The sequence below is a fragment of the Hemicordylus capensis genome, chromosome 6, assembly GCF_027244095.1.
Source record: "Hemicordylus capensis ecotype Gifberg chromosome 6, rHemCap1.1.pri, whole genome shotgun sequence".
Taxonomy (NCBI): domain Eukaryota; kingdom Metazoa; phylum Chordata; class Lepidosauria; order Squamata; family Cordylidae; genus Hemicordylus; species Hemicordylus capensis.
Genome location: NC_069662.1, coordinates 137,024,126 through 137,047,323, shown reverse-complemented (window position 1 = coordinate 137,047,323; position 23,198 = coordinate 137,024,126). Strand labels below are relative to the sequence as shown.

Here is a 23,198-nt window from a genome sequence, read left to right as displayed (position 1 = left end):
GGAAGTGACCTACAGCTCTCCAACTAGTAGCCATTGATAGACCTCTCCTCCATGAAGTTATCCAAACCCCTCTTAAAGCTATCCAGGTTGTTGGCTGTCACCACATCTTGTGGCAGAGAATTCCACAAGTTGATTATGCGTCGTGTGAAAAAGTACTAGATTTCCTGGCAACCAATTTCATGGGATGAACCCTGGTTCTAGTGTTGTGAGAGAGGGAGAAGAATTCCTTTCTCTCCACTTTCTCCACACCATGCATGATTTTATAGGCCTCTATCATGTCTACACGCAGTCGTCTTTTTTCTAAACTAAAAAACTCCAGGTGTTGTAGTCTTGCCTCATAAAGAAGGTGCTCTAGGCCCCTTATCATCTTGGTTGCCCTCTTCTGCACCAGTTCTACAATGTCCTTTTTAAGATTTGGTGACCAGAGTTGTATGCAGTACTCCAAGTGTGCTCATACCATAGTTTTGTATAAGGGCATTATAATATGAGCAGTTTTATTTTTAATCCCCTTCCTAATGATCCCTAGCATGGAATTGGCCTTTTTCACAGCTGCCGCACATTGAGTCGACACTTTCAACGAGCTGTCTACCATGACCCCAAGATCCCCCTCCTGGTCAGTTACCGACAGCTCAGATCTCATCAGCATATACTTGAAGTTGGGGTTTTTTGTCCCAGTGTGCATCACCTTACACTTGCTAACATTGAACCGCATTTGCCATTTTGTCGCCCACTCCCCCAGTCTGGAGAGATCCTTTTGGAGCTCCTCACAATCCATTTTGGATTTCACTACCCAGAAGGGTTTGGTGTCATCTGCAAATTTGGCCACCTCGCTTTGTATCATATAAGATACAGGATCAAAAGTGTATTTGTGATGGGCAGTAGGGGTGTAGATCCCCTCTAAGAGTCTGAGGAGTTCCACCCCTCATTTAACTGAGCTTCCCCACCAGAACTAATAACCCATATTTTTGATTTCCAAAACACATCCCCTACCACCGCAAAAAACATCTCGTCTCTGCAAAAATATTAAGCAAGGAGTTGCTTTTCAAGCTTTCTTTTTGTCTGCCCCTGATGGCTTTAATAATGAAAGGTGGCTGATGAAGCCCACCCAATTCTCAAATCATAGTCACTGTTAGATTTAGGACACCCCACCTCATCCCAGTTTGTATTTATGAGGCAGTGACTATGATCAGCTAATGGCACAATAGGGAAATGACTTGACTAGCAAGCCAGAGGTTGCCAGTTGGAATCCCTGCTGGTAAACACCTATATCAGGCAGCAGCGATATAGGAAGATGCTGAAAGGTATCATCTCATACTGTGTGGGAGATGGCAATGGTAAACCCCTCCTGTATTCTACCAAAGACAACCACAGCACTCTGTGGTTGCCAGGAGTCGACACCAACTCGACAGCACACTATACCTTTATGATCAGCTTTAAAATGTAACCCTAAATCCTGCACGCTGATGTACCCCATTGGGGGAGATTCTGTAGGGATTTTACCTTCTCCTTTCCTCTGCAAGCAGCAAAAGCTAGGGATGTGATTAAAACAGAAGAAGGAATAGTAAGAATTGGAATAGTAACCAGTTCTCCTAAGAACTTAACTTGTCAGTCTCCAACGACTTCTTGTAATAGTTGTCTAGTACAATCCTATATTGCTTAGACATTAACTGATCACAATGAAATCCATGTTTTTCTCCTTTTTTATTATTGCTAGGGATGAACTTATACAAACACTAGAGAAGTGTGGATTTACATATCAAGAATTTCTTTTGTCTCCAACTTGTGTGAGTAACAGCCCTGTTATAAAATGAATGAACTTCAAAGGTGCATTGTAAGTGCACTGGCTGGTACATATCCTGGGCAGAAAAGGGTGGGGAAGGAAATTTTAAAGTTATATTTCATAGGGGATGGAGAAATCGAGAACCAGGCAGCATGGGGCTCTTTTGCTTTCTTTTCCCCATATCAGTGCCTTATTCAAAGGTGCTCTCTTTTGGCATCAGACTAAGGCTGACCAAATACTTTTATCCACCCACCCACCCACCAATCCTGGACATTCCCCTCCTAACAGAGTACTGCTTGGGGCAGCTCACAGAAATAATAAATTGCAATAAAACAAAATAAAAGTAAACAAGCAACAAAACAATATAACATTGGTCTAAAAACTGGAACCCAATTAAAACCATTCCAAACCCAACGGATACAAATAGCAGATAAAAACACTAAAAAGATAAAGAGGGAGCTCTTTGATTTAAATAATTTACCTAAGAGAGGGAGTGTGGTGAAGCTCCTTTGGGAGGGTATTCCAAAGCTGAGGGTCTACAACCCTGTCCCTAGTCCCCACCAAATGAATCTCGGTCACTGGCGTGGTATGTTTCTATATGGAAATGACTTCTGGGATTAAAATATTCTGTTTCCAAAGCTATGGTAAGATTTCTTTTTCTTTTTTCTCTTTCTCATCGCTGCAACACACTGTGACTGTTGCCTAACCTACATTCAACTATACAGAAGCACATCTATACTATAAATGCAATCAGAATGTAATTAACAAAATATATTTTGGGTATACTGCCCAGTAAAGACTAGCAGGGTGATTTACAAGGGAAGAAAATATACAAGACAACCAACAAGAACCTAACGGTTCCTAATAAAACAGCAGCCAATTAAAGAGCAGGTAAAACAGCAGTTTTATCAGATGTTTAAAAAGCTGGGAAAATAAAAAGATCTTCTCCTGGTACCACAAAGAGGTCCCAGGCAAGCTTCCCTGAGGAGCATCCTCCACAGGCGGAGAACCACAACCAGGAAGGCCCTTTTCTCATTTACTACCTGACTCACCTCTGACAGTAGGGACACCTTATCTCAGTCCTCAGCTAGGTTAATGTGGGATTAGGTATTCCTTCACCCAGGTCCCAATCTGTGTAGGGCTTTAAAAATAAGCACCAGCATTTTTCAATTGTGCTCAGAAATGGCACTGCAGCGTTATCCTTGCCCCCATCGCCACTGAAAAACCCAAGAGGGTTTTCTCAAGGTATGGAGAATTATCTGTGTTTAATCCCTAGCCCCCTGAATTGAATTTGTAGTATGAACATGTAAGTAGTTGTAAATCAGTATGGGTTTTTCCATCTGAGCATGATTATTGTAGGATTATTGCAGCCATATACAATGGCTGCATGGGGGTGTGCCTAGTGGATTGCACCCTACTTGGTTTGGCAGTGCTATCATTTGTATAAATATCAGATTTTATTATCATCATCAGGCCATTTCCCCACCTGCCGTGTATATTGATTGCTCACTGGGGTTTGATTGCAGCTTGGCATTCCAAACTCAAGGCTGAGGTACTTCCTGATTGCAAGAAACCCATCGGAGCCTTTTACCTTTCAAGTTCCTGGCAAGGTGAGACACCTCATTGAGCATAACAGCCTTGTCTTGGTTGGTGGATGCTGAACTCTTAAGGGAGCCAAAATGACATTTTGTGGCTGCAATACACGGTCCAGTCAAATGAAGACTAGATCAAATTAGTCCCACTGACTTCAGTGGGATTATAGTGGCATGATTAAATGTTATCTGACTTAAATGAGCTGCTGTTCAGGCAGTAACTTTTTGTAACCTGGAAGGATGCACATTTTGGCTTAAGATCTCAGCCCTGTTCAATCATGGAAGTGCCCACCATCACTCTTATGGTGGCTGCCTCTTCAGATGACCATGGTAACCATGTGCACTGTAGGAGGGGCAGTGAGGTTGATGGACATGTCGGGGGACAGGCTTTCCCGCTTTTGACAGCTATATGCAAGTGCCTGTGGACACTTCCCAGAGGCATCTGGTGGGCCACTATGTGAAAGGATGCTGGCCTAGATAGGCCTTGGGCAGGGCTTTTCTTATGTAGAGCATTTTACTTATAATGTCTGTATAAAGCTATAATCTACACATGTACCACTCCCTCCATTGGAGCTCTTCTTGGAAGCTGTGTGGGAAGGTCTCCTCTCAGCCTGTGTAACAGTCCTGCAAGACATACGAGATGGGAGTGCAAACTATTTAGGCTCTATTCAAGATAAAAGATTTGGGGAGTGGGGGACGGTTATGGCTGGTGTATGCCGTTTCAAGTATTCCATCTCCATGTAGTGGCTCCACAGCCCTAACCTTTTGAACTCTTGCTACAACATGAGTAGCCCCAAGTGCATGGAATCTCTGTGTTAGTAGTCTTCAGGAGTGTGTGGGACTGGCATATAGACTCTCCAGGTAATCAGGAACATCCAGGCCCGTAGCCAGCCTAAAGGTTTGCAGATAAAAGGTAAAGTTGTGCTATTGAGTCAGTGTTGGCTCCCAGCGACCACAAGCCTTGTGGGGGTTTTGTGTAGAATACAGGAGGGGTTTACCATTGCCATCTCCTGCGCAGTATGAGCTGATGCCTTTCAGCATCTTCCTATATCGTTGGTGCCGGATATAGCTGTTCCCCATAGTCTGGGAAACCTACCAGTGGGGATTCGAACCACCAACCTCTTCCCCACTATGCCATTAGATGGCTAAGAGGCACCCAAAAATGTAGGAAGGCAACTTATCTTCCCCCCATTAGTCCTAAGTGCAAGCATCATTCAATTATTTAAAAATTGATTGTTTTATATATATATATAGTGAGAAAAAATGGGGGGGAGCAGGCCTTCCTTACCCCCCAGCTATGGGTCTGAGGGTTAGTGAGTTTTAAAAAATTATACTCCCCCACATGTGGAGTGCCACTGCTTAAAATTAGAATGGAGGGAGGGCGGTGTGCAGGCAAGGGTTTTTTTTTTGTTTGGTTTTTTTTAATAATTGGCCCTCTAGTATCCAGTGCCAAGTCCTGCAAGACGTCCGAAGCAAATGAAGAGGGGGAAACTTCTTGGGGAAGGAGAGCAATTTTGTGGTATCAGAAGGAGGTTGACTAAATTTGAAATCTGTAAATTATTGAGCACTCTTGGCCAGTACTTTGACATGTGGTATATGTATATATATAATGATAATCCATTATCAAAATAGGCAGCCTTTACCTCATGAAAGGCTTCACTTTTAAAGCCTCACATCCTTATCTTATGTTGACTGTGGAATAGCATTTACTGGCGCTAAGATGTACTAACTCTCCCAATTACTTGGGGGTTAGTGATCCCAAGGAACAGAGTCCTATTCAATGTAGCAAGTTTTGCCCAAAATGAGGTGGTATTTCACATGGAGCATGACATTCAAAGAACTGGTGGTTTTCTCTGGATCCTAGAGTGCATACAGTTCTTTAATTATTCACATGTGTTTTTGTTCAAATTTAGATATTGACTGATTTCCCAACCGTAGAGCCAGTAGATTCAAAGATGTCCAAAGGCTCTACGTGCTTGGAAGAAGATAAGTCCCAAGTGCCTACTAAAAAGCCAGCCTCTGCTTCCAGCAATAATGCCAAATGGTGCCAACCAAAGGAGAACTTTATTTTTAAACTTGAAACAGCAGAAGAGCTGGAAAGGAAGCAGCAATCGGACAATGATCTCACTTTGCAAATGCTAAAAGATTTTCTCCAAATAGATGAAGGAGGACTAAGTCAGTACTTCCTGCCCCCCAAGTCCTTACTGCGTTATGCTTTCCTTCTGGACATTGTCACACCCACTTGCAGGAGATCGACATGCTTCACAAAAGGGTAAGGCTCGCTGAGAACGTGTTAGTGAATGTTACACTCCTATTAAAATAAAAGCTTCCATTTGCTGCTTCATTTAAAACAAAAAAAACCTCACACCCAAGAGTTGGCCAATAAGCCAGCCCTTTCTGGAAAATATTTCTCCTCATTGCTTTCTTCCTGTTCTAATAAAATACTAGCCTGCAAAGACACCCAGCCCAAAACAACAAAACACAATGCTATTTGTTGAATGGCTGTTCTTCAAAGAAGCTGAAAAAGTAAAAACAAAGCCATGCTATGGACTGTCTGCAAACCCGCCTGTTAATGCAGTCCATGTAGTTTGGTCAAGAGAAGAACACAGTACTGTAGGCAAAGACATGCATTGCATCCTTGTTAAAATCACCATTGCTCTTTACTTAAGTCCTTGGGTAGTAGAAATCAAAACAGCATCATGAATTTCATCATTATGTGGTTTCTACAGTTGAATGTCAGGGTGGTGCCCAACACTGGCTACTCCAAACACACCCAGAAGCAAAACAGGAAGTATGTCATACAAGAGGCACGTGTGAAGAATATTGGAATTGTCTTGCTAGAGAAGATCAACTTTTATGCATTCCAGCATTCTGTCTTCAGCAGTGGCAAGCCAAATGTTTGTTCTCAGAATCTGGCACCTCCAACCACGGGGGTTTGGAGCTTATGGTTTTGTACAATAGCTTTCTCCTCCTCACCACCCACTCCTTGCCACCACTGATCCTGCCAGAGGGTGGACTAGCCTTCGCCAAATAGAGTTTGGCACAGTTGATGTCCAATTTGTGTGTTTCCTGGCACATAGATAGGTGGTGGGGAAAGCGTCACCTGCTGAATTTCTCTGCACTGAAGCACAAGCAATAAGAAGTGGCAGGGTAAACCTTTTCTGAAACCAGTCCAAGATGTTTCACTGGAAAGGCAGCATGGGTTGATTCTATAGTAGTGGCAGCAATTTGCCATTCTCAAATATGATGTTTGGCCAAAGTGCCAAACTATTGTTCAGAAAATAAATACATTAAACAGGTATGGTGATGGTATCATGCATCATTTTGAGAGATCATTCAGCCATCTGGGAGTCAAGTCAACTAGTATGCTCCTACTTAATATATTGTAGGATGCAGTTACAGTGAGAATGCACTGTAGCAAAATGGATCTTCCCTACTGGAGTTTCAGTGGCTATTTATAAAGCAATGTTGGCCCAAGCCATTCTGCATCAGCTGCACACATGTAAAAGTGTGTTTAATAATTTTGAATACATTTTTAATCATTTAATCAACGCAATAAAATTTAGAGCCTTCTTTTGTTTTCCAAGTCAAACTGAAGAGAAGGTCAACTGTACAGGCCAGTCGTCCAGTATTAATCCACCTTCTTCATAGATTCTAGGCCCTCGTTCCCATGAAGTCTTGTTCAGATTTGCAGTCCTGTTGAGCATTTTGTATCTCAGAGTCACTGTAGGAACAGTATGCTAGCTGTCCACTGTGTGCAGATGGGGTTTTCACCCATATATAAACGCTTTCCTTTCTTCCCCTCCTCCCTTGAAATATTGGATTATATCCAAAGAAAGTTAGTTATGACTTAGTCTCATTGAAATGAACGAGACATGTTAGTCACGACTAACTTGTTTCCTTGAGCTCAGTAATGCTGTCTTTGGATACAGCCCATACTATGTTACACACTTTAACCATGTGGATGAAAATGCTTTCTGAAGCTTTTACTTTATTCAGCCTCTGCTTGCACAATAGTTGTCAAGCAAACTGAACTTAGATTCCAATTCTCCTATAATTAACATTAAATTGCAGGAGACTGCTGAGTAGCTGTGTTTATGGAGTTAACCACATTTGGCTCCAGAGGAGACATGCCATAATTTCCCCACCCCTTTCAAAATCCTGAACTTTACTATTGACTGTGGGCATTTCTTTTTTCATGTACTCTTAAGATCTGCAACATGTGGAAAGCATTGATTTAAAAATAAAATAAAATATCTGATTGCTTTTATTGCTCAGTGTTTCTTGAAATACAAATGTGGCTTTTGCTAACAGTTGTTCCTAAACAGCAGTGAGCCCAATTTTCTGAAGTGGCTCTTCTCCCTACACACGATGGCAAATTCATTTTGTACCTCTGTGAGCATGTGCATAGGACAAAGGATCAGGGGGACATGGCTGCAGTTCAGAAGAGTGCACCAAACATGCATACATACAACAGAGAGTGCATGTGTGCATGCTACAATTTCCACTTCTGCAATCTTCTATTTTTGGCGTTTGGTTTGAGGAAAAATGTGAAGAAGAGGAAATGCTAAAGCAACAACCAGAGAACATCCCTGACTCTGTGTGCAGATTTGAGCAATATCTCTTCCAGATTCCTGAGTGATTGTACTTAAGAGCAGTACCTTCCATGATATGGTTATATTGTAGTATCTGTGATGACTCCCATGGGGGTCATGGACGAGGATTCCTCAGATGAAGACCCAGAGCAGGGGAAGCAGGCTGAAACTTTGTTGAGCTCAGTAGAGCCAGAGCTAATGGGCCTGCAGGTGCCTGAGGTGTTTGCAGGTGCCTGAGGTGCCTGCCCCAGATCTCCGACAGCGACATCTGGCCAGAGTACAGGCTCAGAGGGAGGAACGCTGTAGGTTGGAGAGGCTGGTCAGGTGTTCCAGGTCTGACCTGGCTGCATCTCCCTGACAAGGCCCAGCTGCAGTGATGGGCCGGGCTCTCAGCACACTGCCTATTTAGAGCAGCTTGGAAGCTGGGTCTATGCTGGAATCCATCTCCGTGGAGACCAGCCCTACTGTGAACAACCTTGACCTAGAAATCTTGACCTGTTTCTTGTTGTCAGACCCCGATTTGTGTTTAGCCCTGATCCTGTGGAATTCCCAGTGTTGACTTCTGGCAACGTTTGTGACTATTCTCCATTCCTGTCTGTCAGCTCTTCCTTCCCCTCTGAAAAGACTGGTTTTCATGGCTGCTAGACAGCCAGCCAAGGCAGGTCATTACAGTATCCTGAATAACCTGGATAGGTAATATATGGGAATATAACCCATCCAGATTTATTTGTATGGTTCCAATTTTATTTTAGGTGTATTGACTTATCTTGCAATCCCCAAATTGGCTACATTGAAGAAAAACTTGTTTTATGTAGAAGCTTTCTAGTAGGCCATTTGTGAGCATTGTCATTTTAACCTCTGAACTCATCAATACTGGAAATCTCAAAGGAATCTTAATATATGGCTTGTAATTTATTTTAAGGTATGGACACTACATAGAAGGAACAGGCTCAGTGTTACAGACTGCGGAGGATATTCAGGTACAGTGGTCTCATTTCTATGTGTCTTGCTACCTTGAAGATGCTTTTTCTTTGCTTTAGTTAGGATGTGTAAGGAGCAAAGATTCCAGATCTAAACTAATGCAGGTCAACAGGACATGTGTGTTCAAGTCCAAGTACTTGATCACACATGGTTTGTGAAAGTGAATGCCATGCATAGTATCACATATAGCTTAAAGATGTCAAATTCAGTCAGATCTATGAGACAGGATTTTTGTTGCTGTTGAAGAGATATCATCTTCTTTATATATAATTCTCTAAGACATACCCGTGGCTAATCCCATGTGTGGCAGCTCTCGCGGGAGTTTGGAGAGCTGCCAGATAAACATGGGATGGGCCAGAGCAAGAATATGGCAGTGGTGGTGGCTGGCCAAAGAAAACGGCGGCGACCGGCCGCAACCAGCAGGCAGCTGAGCAGTTGTGACTGGCAGTGGCAGGCAGGCAGGCAGAAAGTTGGGGCGGGCAGCCAGGCAGTGCAAAAGGAAATGATGTGGGCGGGTAGGGAACAAGAAGAAGAAGGCGGCCACAGGCGGGTGGCCTGGGGGAGAAGAAGACGGGTGGGGGTGGGCAGGCAAAAAAGTGGGAGTGGGGGAGGTGGCAGTGAACTAGGGGCGCAGATGCTCTGTGCCGGATCAGCTAGTTCAAATTATTAAAAGATTGAAACTTTTACTATTTTCCCCCAAGCATAAAAGCATTGCTTCATAGGAAGGGTGCAAAAGTCCCAAAGGGCTATTTTCTTTAAACTCTAAAGGCATCCTGGAGCTAGTCTATAAGGGGAACTCCTCAAACCAAGTAAGCAAAAGTTTAGGAAAACTTGTTTTATATATCCTGTTTAAGCAGTCCACATGTCCAAACCCGAAGTCTGATGGGCCTGCGATAGAGAGTTTTAACTCAGATCTGCGAAATGCCCTTTCTGTAGGTCATGAGATATACAGTTGCTGAGGAAGTAGTGCATACAGAAAATAATATTCTGAAGTCCCTGTCCATCTTTCCACAGCTTGAGACAGTCTTTAAATCCTTTGAAGCTTTATCTGAAGAAGAGAAGCTTATGAAGCTGTCAACTCTTAAACTGCGATACTTTACTCCAAGAGAGATAGCAAATCTGCATGGATTTCCTCCTGAGTTTGGTACGTGCATAGTTTTAAGACACACAGTTGAAAAGACCAAAAGGGATTTCTGGTATCTATGAAAAGAGATCTCATGTGGCTCTCATTACGTGCCTCCCACAATATGCAGACGGCTGGTGTTTTTTCTGTACTACAAGTTTTGATTTTTTTCTAGTTATTTTTACAGTGAAATTTCAAGTAGAATTTATACATTACTGGTCATTTTGCAATAATGTAAATCTTAAAATGGCCCATAATTACAATTCATATTTTCTTTGGCTATTAGGAATGGATTTATTGGTGCTTCTTCCTTTTGGATGTGAGAGAAGCAGTTATACAGAGCCATAAACTCTGCTAATTGTTCTAATGGTCATCAATATAATATGTCTCCTAAGATTGTTGAAACATCATTATGATTGACTAGGATGTTCTTGCATCTGTGACTTGCTTTCAAAAGAATGACATCAGATTATTCAGAAGGCTTTTCTACTCCTAATTTTTCCACAGGCCAGAGTGCAGGAAATGGGAGGGAAGGGCAGGGATGGTTAATACTCAAGAGAATGTTACTTCATTTTTCCATTTGCAAACCAGTGATATTTCAGGGCATGGCTGTTAGGAGTGGGGTCATGTGAGTCACTGGACAGGCCACTGGATATGAATATAACTAGGAGAAAAATCACTCCAAACTAGCCAAATGTGTTCTCTACCAAACAGTATTGAGAAAACAAGCGATACAAGCTGTTCCCTAAAACAGGAACATTCTTGAGGGAACCAATGCTGAATAGTAGATGGTTTGGAAAAACGTGGTAAATGTGCCTAATTGGAAACCCGCAGGGTTTCCATACTTCTTGGAGTAGACACTGTAGAGTTGGTTCTTAAGCACTAGGAACCTGAAATCCGTAACAGTGTTACTCTCAATAGGCCCAATTCAAGGCCTGTTTCAGCCAAAGAGTATTTATTCTAGTAAAAGCAGTAGGTTTTTGAGCACACTACGAGAACAGACTATTTACAGATAGGTAGTTATTACTAGTAATTGCATTTAGAACTGAGCAAATGCCTGTGACTGAGAGAATAAATAATAGACGGCTTTTGTTGTTTTATCATGGATTGTGCTTGTTTTAGGTTTTCCTGACAAAATTACCACGAAACAGTGTTACCGTCTGCTGGGAAACAGTCTCAACGTACACGTGGTGGCTAAATTAATCTCAATTCTAGTTGGATAATATTGGAATGCCATCTGTTCAGAACGTCACTTTTGCAACATGCTGTGTCTGAAAATGGTTTTCTTCCTCAGAAATACAGTAGAATAGAGTATATCTGTAGGTCTGCTAATGTTTGACTTCCATTACAGATGTTTGTGTTAAGAATACATCTTTTAAAGATATCTATCTATCTATCTGTCTGTCTGTCTGTCTGTCTGTCTTATGTGTTGGAAATAGAGGCTTTCAATAGAAGTTGAATTTTATGTTTGGTTTTGCAAACACAGAAACATTTCTCAGTGAAAACCTGATTAAGCGTATACATTTTATTAAGGCTCAGCTGAGAATCTATAATTGTTGAATGCAAGTTATGATCAGCAGTTTTAATAATAAAATTTTGTAATAAATTATTTCCTAAGAAAAGTCAAAGGTCATCTGTGATTACTTCGTATGACTTTATAAATGTATGTTGATTTTTATTTATTTTTTAAACTGCTTCAGCTGTCACTGTTTCTTCAACAGAATCCTGGGAATTGTAGTTTGCTGGAGTGCTGAGAATTCTACAACAGAGATTCCTGGCCACACACAGTACTTGGATTTCCCTGGGGGGAAACATGGAATGCCTATTAAAAGAGTGTATATATTTCCATTTATATCCTCTCCTTCCTCCAAGGAGCTTGGAACATAGTACATGGTTATGTTTATCCTCACAACAACCCTGTGAGGTGGTTAGGCTGAAAGATAAGTGATTGGCCCAGAATCAAACAGTGAGTTTCATGGCTGAATGGGGATTTGAACTCCATCATAGCCTAGCATTATAAGCATTACACTGTGCTGGCTCTTTAAGTCGGCCTAAGTCAGTATGATATATATGCTCCACATATTAATGTAACTTATATTTTTACCATTACTATGAATGACGTAAGAACTGAACTTGAGCCAAATCTTGTACTGTATTTTTAGATTTGGCTCAAGGGCAAGTAATATTATATTCATGTGTGTTGTTTTTGTTTATTACGTAGAATATCTAACTATTGATTATGTCAGATATAATTTCCACTTTGGCTTTCCTTGTTTCATCTATTACTTACCTGAGAGTTTTCACTCTGTAGGAGGCTTACCTCTGAATATCAAATTCAGCTCAATTTCCTGAGTAAGTTTGTTTAAAATCAGAGCCCATTAGATGTCCAATATATCTTACTTCCCAGATATATGAAACCACTTAAGTGCTCTTGCGGTTTATCTGCTTATAAACTCTGAATCAATAAAGATACCATTGTCTGTCATTGGTGAGGTATGCCATGCCCTACTAGATTGTCCTAGACAAAGAGTATTTTAATTACAATCGAATATGTAGAGGAATTGCCAACAGGACACACAATAATGGAAGGCAAATATAGATGAAAGGGTGCATGCATCAATTTATGCCTCTTATTTTACTGCTAAAGCTGCAGCTTCAGCACACATGAATTCACTAATTAATTAATTTCTAGTAGTTGCGGAACAGTAGGAAGCATCTACAGCTGAACTGGAAAATGCTGTTTAAATATTACCAGCTCTTGAAGATGATCAAATATATCCTCACAGCATCTGTGAGTTATGGGCAATTAGCTTTCTGATATGTTTTTATTTAAGGTTTTTGTGTAATTGTGTGAAATCCAGAGCAACCTCATTTATTCAAATATCCCAAAGCTGTGTTTCTCAGATTTTTAAGTAGCCAGTCCCCCCCCTCCCCATTTTTTTTAGTACTCAAAATTTCCAGTGGATTTTAAATTTACAGTAGTGTGTGTGTCATATGTTGGAAGAAAAGCTCCCTTATTTAGGGCCATAATACGACAGGTGTCCGATCTAGTGTGGGTAGGGATGTCACCTATTACGCCAGGTGTAGAATCTGAGCATGTTTGTGGACTAGAGGTGATGTTGGCCAAGGCTAGAAGGGCTAAATGCAGTGTCATGAAAAGCATGCCAAATAATTGCAGGGAAATATAAGCATTGCACAATTTTTGGCCATCATTTAGACAGGAAGAAGGGGCAAGGCAGAGAGTCGGGAAAAGAGGGGAGAGGGTGCAATTCTAGGAGTACCTAGCAGAAAAGACCAATCAGCAAAGGCAAGCAGGCACTCTTCTGTTCATTCTCTTGCTGACCTTTCCCATATTCGCAGGACAGATCACACCACATGTTGAGAAACTGGCCTAAAGGATATTAAAAATATTAGACCAATAATAAAAACTTTGATGTTTACAAGCCTGCTCTTTACATTGGGTGGGGAAAGGGTGTGAGTCTGTGTGTATATATGTGTGATAAGACAATGCCTGTGTCATCTACTGCTGACACTTGGATGTGCATGAAACAGAAGGAGGAGCACACAAGTACAGTGCAGCTATGAAAGCAGGAACAGTGTTGAGTATGGGATGATTCCATGATAAAACCATCTGTGGTTTAGGAGTGTTACTGAGCAAGTAAATACAGTTTTCAAAAGAGCTCTGAAAGCAGCTTCACATCCTGCTTAGCATCCTATGGATGCAGAAGATTAATTACAATCCTGCCACTCTTCTGCTGAGTGTATGACATGTCTATGGGAAAGAATAAACATTTCATTCCAGAGCATTTCATTGGTTTAAAATTGGTATTAATGGGTGGTTTCTGTGTAATTTTGCATAGACCTTTGCTGCAGGAGTTTTTGCAAATATGCTGAATACAGTTCTGGCTTCACAATGTATAGTAAATAGAGACAATGTTGTTAGGAGAAAAAAAAATCCAGAGATTTATTTTTGTGTGTGTGTATATTGGAACTGTCCCAAGATTAAATATTTTTGGGTCAGAATTCTTAACATTGTTGAAGAAATGACCAAATATACCATTAAATACACTGATCATACTGTTTTGTAATTTCTCCTCAACAATTTGTTCTGTAGATTGAGAGTTGCTCACATACTTATTAACTGCTGCAAGATTGGTAATAACAAGTCAATGGAAACTTGCTCTCTCTGTCTCTCTCACACACACACATACACACACTGATTGTTTGGTCATAATGTGAGATCTAGTAGTTAGGGTTAAACTGACTAATTTTATTCAAATGCAGGAAGGTAGTCGATGAGATTGTAATCTTGTGTTGAATTGGAGTCTTTTTCTCAATTTCTGGAATAACAAGATAATATTCAGCCTTTTCTTTCATTTGGTCTAATTTGGAATGCGCTCCCTAATAAGATACGATCCTCCCCATCTCTGGCAATTCTTAAAAAACATCTGAAATCCCATCTCTTCTCCCAAGCTTTTCCAGCTTTTTAAAATTTCTAGGTTTTGATTCTGTGGTTGATTTTAAATTCTTGGATTGTTTTAAGTTTTTATATGTGTTTTAATTTTTATGTTACTGTTAACCGCCCAGAGACTAAAGTTTGGGCGGTACATAAATTTGATAGATAAATTTAAAAAATAATTTAATATAGTTGACATGTAATTGTGTCCCCCTCTTTTAGCGGGAGGCTAATGAATGGTATTTATGTTTTTGACTAATGGTAAGTATTTCTGTCTACATCTCTGAGAAATAAGAAGTATATATCTAAAAGGAAAAACAAAACCCAGCAATGACCTTCTCAGGTCATTTTAAAAAAAATACTCACCCTAAAACTCTGCAAAGTGTGACTCCCAATGAGAAGTTATAGGAAGTAAACATTTACTTTGGTGAAAAGTCAACAAAGAGGAGATAGGATCTGAAATTCTTACGCAGTCTCTTACTGCTTAGGAGTTATTTATATTTAGCACCATACATAAGGTCAAGAATAACAGATTTGTATGTACGGAAAGTAAGATAACAAAATGTAAATAGCTTGTTAGGGCAAAGAGGAAATGTAGTTGTAGATTTCAATTAATTCAGCATGAAATTTGATTGAAGGCTTTGAGAACAAAATTCTGCATCAGACAATGTCAAGAGAAGGCTACTGTTAAAAAAAAATATTCTGTTTTAAAACTAGCATCTGCAATTAATCCAAAAGCCAGAGTGTTTAACCCTTCACTACCAATAGGACCATCAACCCTGGAGTCTACCCTGGAGTGATCAGCCCAAACCAGAGATTTGCAACCTGTGATTCCTCTGCTGCATGCAGCTCTTTGGGTACATACACGTTAATTTGATTCATAGTAAGCTTTCCAAATGTGAGGCTTGAGTCCTGCCTGCAAATGAAAATCACAACATATTAATCAAATACTGAGAAACTCACTAAAGGAGTCCGAGAGCAGAAGCTGCAATGAAAGGGGTTGAGACACAAACATAACATGGATGTACTTAAAGTGTTCAGTTAAAGAGTAACAAACAGAAAAGAAGAAGGGGCTTATTATGAGGAATATGGGAACTTTTGTTGAAATAAATATTCATATATTTGATACCCCCATGTATTATTTCTCTCTTTCTTACATCATCACAATAACCGTGCATGTGTGTGCGCGTGCGCGCGCATGCACACACACACTCTATATGCATGTATGTGTGTGCTGCAGTTCTCAGAATATTTTGGTTTTTAAAAAAGGCTGCTCTTGGAAAGGTTGTGGCCTCCTGGATCAAACAAATGATACTGCAGCACGACATGACTACAAGGAAGTGCACTGCAGTAAGTGGTGCTGGGTATTGCATCAAGCCAATAATGGGAACCAATGAGATACATGAAACCCTCATCAGGCAATTTTGCATTGGATGCTATTCAGTCCAATGAAAAAAATTCTGATAAAAAGATCCAGTTTGATGAACACAATTTATTGTGTCACATTGAATTGTATTGGGAGATAGGGGGTTTACCTGAAGTCAAGAAGCAGGCTTCCTTCTAGCTTCTAATGGGAAAAGAACTGCCTTTTGGGCAGCTGCAGCAGCAGTGTTTTGAAATGCCATCTTTTCCTCCGGGCAATTGCCCCAAAATGCCCCAAGAAAGGAAGCAACATCACAACCTTGTATCCTTTCCCCCAGGGCATTATTGGAGGAAAAAGTAGCAGCTTCCTGTAACTCTAGGGGGTGGCTGTTTTTGCCTCCCCAGTAATGTCCCAGGGGAAAGGATGCAATGTTGTTTCATTCTTGGGGGCATTGTGGGAAATTGCAAGAAGGAAAGGGCAGCATTTAAAAATGCACTGTGTCCATGCCATATTTTCTAAAGAATAGAGACCAGAGCTCTTGAAAGCACATGACTTACAGCTGCTTCACAGTCACATTCTTCACTTAAGCATTGCAACATCAAGCACAGATATGAATGAGCTATCACAGATCTAACACCACAGTTTAGAACTTTCATGTCACTTCATATCCCCTTTTCAGTGGAATGTATTTTTTTAAAAAAAAATACAGTTCAGGCAGTTCAGAAAACACATGTCTAGTACTCTCTAGTACTTTTAAATTCAGAATGCAAACCACATGTAAACAAACGCTACTTTCCCATTGATCCTGATCATGGTTGTCAACATGTGTTTGCTTTTGTTCAGTGCTCTTTGATAGGTTGTTTTGTACACAGAAAATTTGTTCCAGGAAAACCTGAAGGCTTCAACTCCCAGATTTCCTGCCACCCCCAAACTGCCATTGTCCATGTATATTTAGTAGTAGCTGGTGGTCTTGGTTATGTCCTTCCACTCATGCTAGCAATCTGCATAGTGGATAAGCAGCAATTTAGCAAAACATGGTTCTTTTTCCTGTCGAGTCAGCTCAACTGTGCTCATCGAGATAATTTGGCAAGCTATAATGTTTAATTGTTGCATGGGTCAAAGAGTGAATGATTAAACAATACAATGTTCGCAGGGCTATTTTTAACCACTTGAAAATATTCCTTAGATCTGGTTAGCCAGAGGTGTATAGTCACTCAGTTTGCAACTTCAAAGCTCTTTTGCCTGTTCAACTCCCTTCCCACTAACAAATCATTGCTTCTAATTAGACACGGATTGAGGCAGATTCCGTCCTTTGTCCTTGGCTTGCTCTTCTCTCAAAATGTTTGCAAACTGAACATTTTGGCACAAAGGGAGGGGGGCTTCCAGGGGTCTGAAGTGTTCCACAATAGGAGTGGGTTTTGTGTGTGCCTTTTCAATACTACTGACTCTTTAGGTTGCTGCTGCTGCGGCAACATTTTTTGTTGCTTTTAAATAGTTGGCTACTTGTTGGCTGCGTGGCCCAGACAATCAGCGATTATGTAGTTCATGATGCCATGATGCTATTTGGATTTGGCTACATTGTCATCAGCTACCTAATGGCACAGCGGGGAAATGACTTGACTAGCAAGCCAGAAGTTGTCAGTTCAAATCCCCGCTGGTATGTTTCCCAGACTATGCGAAACACCTATATCTGGCTGCAGCAATATAGCAAGATGCTGAAAGGCATCATCTCATACTGCACGGGAGGAGCCAATGGTAAACCTCTCCTGTATTCTACCAAAGACAGCCACAGGGCTCTCTGGTTGCCAGGAGTCGACACTGACTCGATGGCACACTTTACTTTTACCTTTACACTGTCATAAAGTCAAACAAGAGTGAGGACAATGCTTCCTGCTCTCACTCTGAATGGGTGATGGGGAGGCAGGAAACTCTGAGAAGAGTGGGTTGCAAAGCAAAGACCTGAGAGGAGAATGGTGGGAAGGAGTTACAGGGCTTGGTGGCAGGATGGCCAAAGAAAAAGGTAGGCAGAGTGTGTTCCACATAGGGGATTCCAAGAGTAGAACAGAGCTAATCCAAAGTGGCAGAAGTACATTGGAACATAAGAAGCTGCCTCATACTGAGTCTAACCATTGGTCAATTTAGCTCAGTATTGTCTACACAGACTGGCAGCAGCTTCTCCAAGGTTGCAGGCAGGAGTCTCTCTCGGCCCTATCTTGGAGATGCCAGGGAGGGAACTTGGAATCTTCTGCATGCAAACATGCAGATACTTTTCCCAGAGCAGTCCCATCTCCTAAGGGGAATATCTTACAGTGCACACACATGTAGTTTTCCATTCAAAAGCAAACCAGGGTGGACCCTGTTTAGCAAAGGGGACAATTCATGCTTGCTGCCACAAGACCAGCTCTCCTCTTCAAGTACTTTATCCTTTTCAAGTACTTTTACATTTTTGCCCCTGTGACAATTATGCTCATTTTAGCAAGTATGTGCAGGGGCGTAACTATAATAGGGCAAGGGGAGACACTTTTCTGGGGGCCCACTGCCTTGGGGGCCCCCCCAAAGGCAAGTCTAATGACTGACTCCCCCAGCCATACACCCGCCCGGGCTTCCTTCACTTGTGTTAAGATTTCTTTACTTCATGAGCTGAGCTTCAGTGAATGGGGGCCCCATTTTAAAATCTTGTCTCTCGGCACACTCCAACCTTGCTACGCCCCTGAGTGTGTGTGTGTGGGGGGGGGTGATGAAAAGATGAGGGAAATTGTTTCCCTTCCTCCTTTTCCCATTATTAAGCTTTTGAAATTTTGGTACGGCTGCCTCTGTTTCTCTCCCTTTCTGAAGCATTTTTCATTCCCCTGCTTCCACTAAACTTCCTTTTTCTTTATCACTCATTTTCTTTTCGCCTTCCTGCCATCTGATTCCCTGCACCCTCTGATTTCTGGACACAATTCCCACTCAGCTTCCCAGCTTTCCCTTCCTTGCCTCCCCAGGGCCAGCACCTTTACCCTTCCTGCCAATTCCACACAATACCTCCTGTCCCTTGGCCCTTTTCTTTTAGTCTTGCCAATGCAATGCAACTGGCCATAAATATCAGGACCCATAGACACCTCTAACACTTCTAGCCATGGAATGATCCACATTCTAGCCATAAAGTGGCTAGAGGAATTAAGAAATTGGAGAGGTTAGAAAATTGAGAGCTGCAGCTATGCCTCTGAAGCATTTTCCCTTCTCAAAACCACCCATAACCGATTCCCTTATGTGTATAACTATTCACCAGATAAATGGTCTTTTCTGGCAAATAAAATCTTCCCTAGCTCTTCAACTAAGTGATAGGACATAGGCAAAAAAGGCTGAATAGGCACTCCTGTGAATATGCAGAACTCTTCCAAGAGCAAAGTACACCTGACACTGGGTTAATCCTTGAAGACAAGTGAGGATTTCACCTTAACTCATTGCACAGTCCAGGAAGATTGGCATCGAGCAATGGTGTGCACAGCTTCTCTTCTTTGGACCTTTGTGGTATTACTGATCATTTCTAGATTAAACTATGGATCTGCGTCTACTGAGAAGAACAGAGCAAAAAGGAACATTTATCAAGAACAGTAAGTATGATTCTTGGGGTACTACTTGCAGCTAGGCTTGCTGTCATTATGGAGACAGGGCCCGTCTACAGATACAGTGTGGTGTAGTGGTTAGAGCAGTGATCTTCACTATTTTTCAAGCGGGGGCCACTTTGGCAACAAACTTCAAAGAGGGAGCCATTTCCCATTGTGCTGATCGCTGCGCAGTACTGCGCTTTTCTCAGTGCTGGGAGGCACAAAAGCCTTTTGAGGAGAGATGGAGCCCTCTCTTGAGGGTGCTAGGAGGAAAGCATTGGGAAGAGCTACACTTCCTAGCACTCTGTGCATGCCTTTCAAGACGTCGCAGGGGCTCAAGAGGGCTCCATTTCCCTTAAAGGAGCTTGCTGGTGCTGGGTAAAGCACAATACTGCATGGTGAGAATGATCCTCCCAGTGCCAGCAGGACTGTACAGAGTATTCGGTTTTGTTCGAAGCTTCACTCGGGTCCAATAAACACTGCGCCAAGGAGCCACAGTTTAGAGTCGATGGGGGCCACCACTGGCCCTCAAGCCTTACAGTGAAGAACATTGGGTTAGAGCAGGCCTGCTCAACTTAGGCCCCCCAGCTGTTTTTGGACTACAATTCCCATAATTCTCAGCCACAGTAGCCAATAGCCAGGGATTATGGGAATTGTAGGCCAACATCTGCAGGAGGGCCGAAGTTGAGCAGGCCTGGGTTAGAGTATTGGATTAGGCTTGGGGAGACCCAAGTTCAAATCCCCATTCATCCGTAACACTCACTGGGTAACTGGGGCAGTCACTTATCTCTCAGCCTAAACTACTTCCCAGGGTTATTGTGAGGATAAACATAACCATGTATGTCATTCTGGGTTCTTGGAGGAAAAGTCGGATATAAATGTAAATAAGTAACTAAAAAATAGATACAGAAGAGATTAAATGGCTTTATGTAGTTTTGGAAAGGTTTGTCACTCTGTGCCATCTTCTTCCCTTTGACACACCAGACCTCGCATGTCCTCTGAAAGGGGCAATTTAGTCTTCAATACTGGCTCAGCCAAAAATATTGAATTCAGAACTGGATCACAGGGCAGAATAAAAGTTAATGAAGAAGACCTTACCGAGACCTTTAGTCAGGTAATGCTTTCGTTTTTCTTACTACAGTTTAATATATTGTTATCTAGTCCTCAAAATGGGTCTAGAAATGGTGACTACAAAAGTCATTAGATGATGCAGAAAACATGCATGTTATGTGAAGGCATTTTTGTTGCATGCTGTTGCTATGGAAGCAGCCCAGGCCATGCATGTTCTATGGCTCTGTGGCCTACATGTCATTTTTGGAAGGGCAGTATAGAAATCAAATAAATAATAATAATAATAATAATAATAAATAGTGTGTGTCTCTTTGTGGTGTAGTTAACTTATCCCGGATTTTTCCTTTGTAATAACACTGGCTGCCATGATGAGGAAAATTACTCAAATCAGTCCCGTTTAAATTAAAATAACGACTTAGGCATTGCCTAACTTGTCCCTTCAATCTTAGTGAGATGACTTCGAATCATTTTCCTCATTTTGTAGACTGCTAACTCCACCAGGAGCATTTCCAGCAGTCTTTACCACAAATTTACTTTGAGGCTTTACTGTGAGTTGAATTTGTCCCCCTCCAAAAAGACAAAACTGGATTCTTTTCCAAACCCCAAACATAAATTGGGCTACACTCTAACACACAATGAAAAATCCGACTCATATCTCACACAGACTTCAGCACAAATCCAGCTGATGTGTGAATGCACACCTTCCATTACAAGCTAAAGAAAAAGCCCCAACTGGAAATGCTCCAGGGGCAAAAGCACATATTGTACTACTGTACGTGCATTGAAAATAATGTGCAAATAACAATATGTGCATTCAGTCTACACAGACCTTATATGTGCTGAACATAGTGTGTGAAGAAACAACAAAGGAAGAAGAGAGGGAGAAGGTTACAGATATTTGATCCACTTTGCTTACTAGCAGCTTGTGCAGGATCAATGCAGAGATCTCCACTTTTCTTTTTCCTCTGGTCCTCAATGCAAAGGAGTTTGCCCTCTTGTTTGGCAACTTCTGTATGACGCTATATTGTATTTGTATTCTTCCTACTCCAGTTTTGTTTCTGTGTGGAAGTGTCTAACTAACTAACTACCAACAGTGGAGAAAGCATAGTCGCTCCTCAGGGTTTGGGGGGAAGCAACTGGAGATTCCTTTTAATTCTGCCCAAGCTCCAAAGGAGGAGAGGGCAAAACATGAGCTTTCTCTGCTATTTTCCTATCTGCTGGCTCCAGCCTGGAGCAAACAAGTCAGCAGAAGGCAGAGTATTACATGGCAGAAACCATTTAACGAGCCTCCTCAGGGGCAACTTCCCCAACGGAGGCAATTGCCTCCGGTGCGGTTTTGGTGGTGGTGGTGGTGGTGCTTTTGGAAGGTGGCAGAATGCATCCTGCCAGCCCTGCCTCTACTTCTGGTTGTTGGTATTGGCCCCAGGTGGGAGCCAGTATTGCAACTGCCCTGCCCCTCCTTGGCTCTTCCCCATCGCTGCCTCCCAAGTCCGGGTGGCATTCTCTGCAGAGTGTGTTGTCACATGCCTAGTGAGAGGCCTGGGCTTCTCCATGAGCTCTGTGGCCGGTTGCCACATGATGAAGCTGGCAGTGGCAGCAGGATCAGCAGCGTTATTTGTCCCTTGCTTCCACTGGCACCTTCCCCCTCCAAGCATGGGAGAGCCAGTGGAAGCAAGGGAGAAGAGACCCGCTGATGCCACATGGCATGGCCAAAGTGGGGGGCGGGGGAGAGGCGGAGAGGGAAATGTCACAGCAGCAGCAAGTCAAAACTGAGGAAAGGGGGGTGGGGATTCCCAAAGGTGCCGATAAATTTATTAATAAATAGTTTATTCAACATTGCCGGACACATTTTGAGCATGAAATGCTCTTTTTCGGAGGCAGCTATGAAATATGTATAAAATATTGTAGAAATAATAACACACACACACGAACACACAAATACACACACAAATTCAAACTTCCACAATATAAACATATCATTATCCATATCATGCCCAGTGGGAAGAAGCCCATGGAACAATTGCCTGGACAATCTTGTTAGCAAGTCATGGGTGGTAGCAGCAGCAGCAGCAGCAGCAGCTGGTATCTCCTCCCTGACTTCCACTGGCTCTCCTCATGCTTGGAGGGAAGAGACAGAGAATGCTGCTGCTGCCGCCACAACCGCAGGCTTAGTAGTGTAGCAGGGGAGGCAGTGTGGACAAGCCCAGGCAGCTTTTTGCCCAATGCACAGTTATGCACCGACACTCTGCAAAGAGAAGAGAGCAGCACCTGGGCTTGGAAAGCTGGGGTACGGTGGAGCCATAGAGAGGGGATGGCCCAGGGCCATAGAGGGGATGTCTCAGAGGCAGGGCCAGCAAGGGAAGGAAACAGCACTTTTCTCTCAGTGTCTGACAGACTCTGACAGACACTCCGACAGAGTGTCTGAGCCTCACTTACTTTTTCTTAAAGCTACACAGCAAATGCAAACAGTAGTCAATCTGCTTGGGAGTAAAGAGCGCTCAAAGTTCTTTAAAAAGTACATGCAGAGAAATTCAGTCTCTGCCTCTCCTTATGGTTTATTTTGAAGCTTCTCCCACAACCAAAAAGGAGTTTGCTTGTTGTACTGCACAAACAAGCTGCTGTTTATCTTCTGAGGAGAAGAGTGCAA

At 42.2% G+C, this 23,198-nt stretch overlaps 2 protein-coding genes across 4 annotated transcripts in view; both read left to right on the top strand.

The window, feature by feature from the left end:
- Positions 1-13,514, top strand: part of TRDMT1 (tRNA aspartic acid methyltransferase 1) — a 29,856-nt gene extending 16,342 nt beyond the window's left edge. For 2 of the 3 annotated variants that reach the window (XM_053265549.1, XM_053265550.1), the window contains exons 6-11: positions 1,715-1,784; positions 3,307-3,390; positions 5,286-5,644; positions 8,890-8,947; positions 9,963-10,092; positions 11,194-11,693. In XM_053265549.1, the coding sequence (XP_053121524.1) occupies positions 1,715-1,784; positions 3,307-3,390; positions 5,286-5,644; positions 8,890-8,947; positions 9,963-10,092; positions 11,194-11,294 (802 nt within the window). In that variant the 3' untranslated portion in view covers positions 11,295-11,693. Of the gene's footprint in view, positions 1-1,714; positions 1,785-3,306; positions 3,391-5,285; positions 5,645-8,889; positions 8,948-9,962; positions 10,093-11,193; positions 11,694-11,792 lie in introns of those variants that run through there. The other variant, XM_053265551.1, reaches the window with a different exon arrangement.
- A 6,207-nt stretch (positions 13,515-19,721) lies between these two features.
- Positions 19,722-23,198, top strand: part of CUBN (cubilin) — a 231,537-nt gene continuing 228,060 nt past the window's right edge. Inside the window, exons 1-2 of the mRNA XM_053264705.1 lie at positions 19,722-19,858; positions 20,465-20,594. Of these exons, the coding sequence (XP_053120680.1) occupies positions 19,722-19,858; positions 20,465-20,594 (267 nt within the window). The remainder of the gene's footprint in view (positions 19,859-20,464; positions 20,595-23,198) is intronic.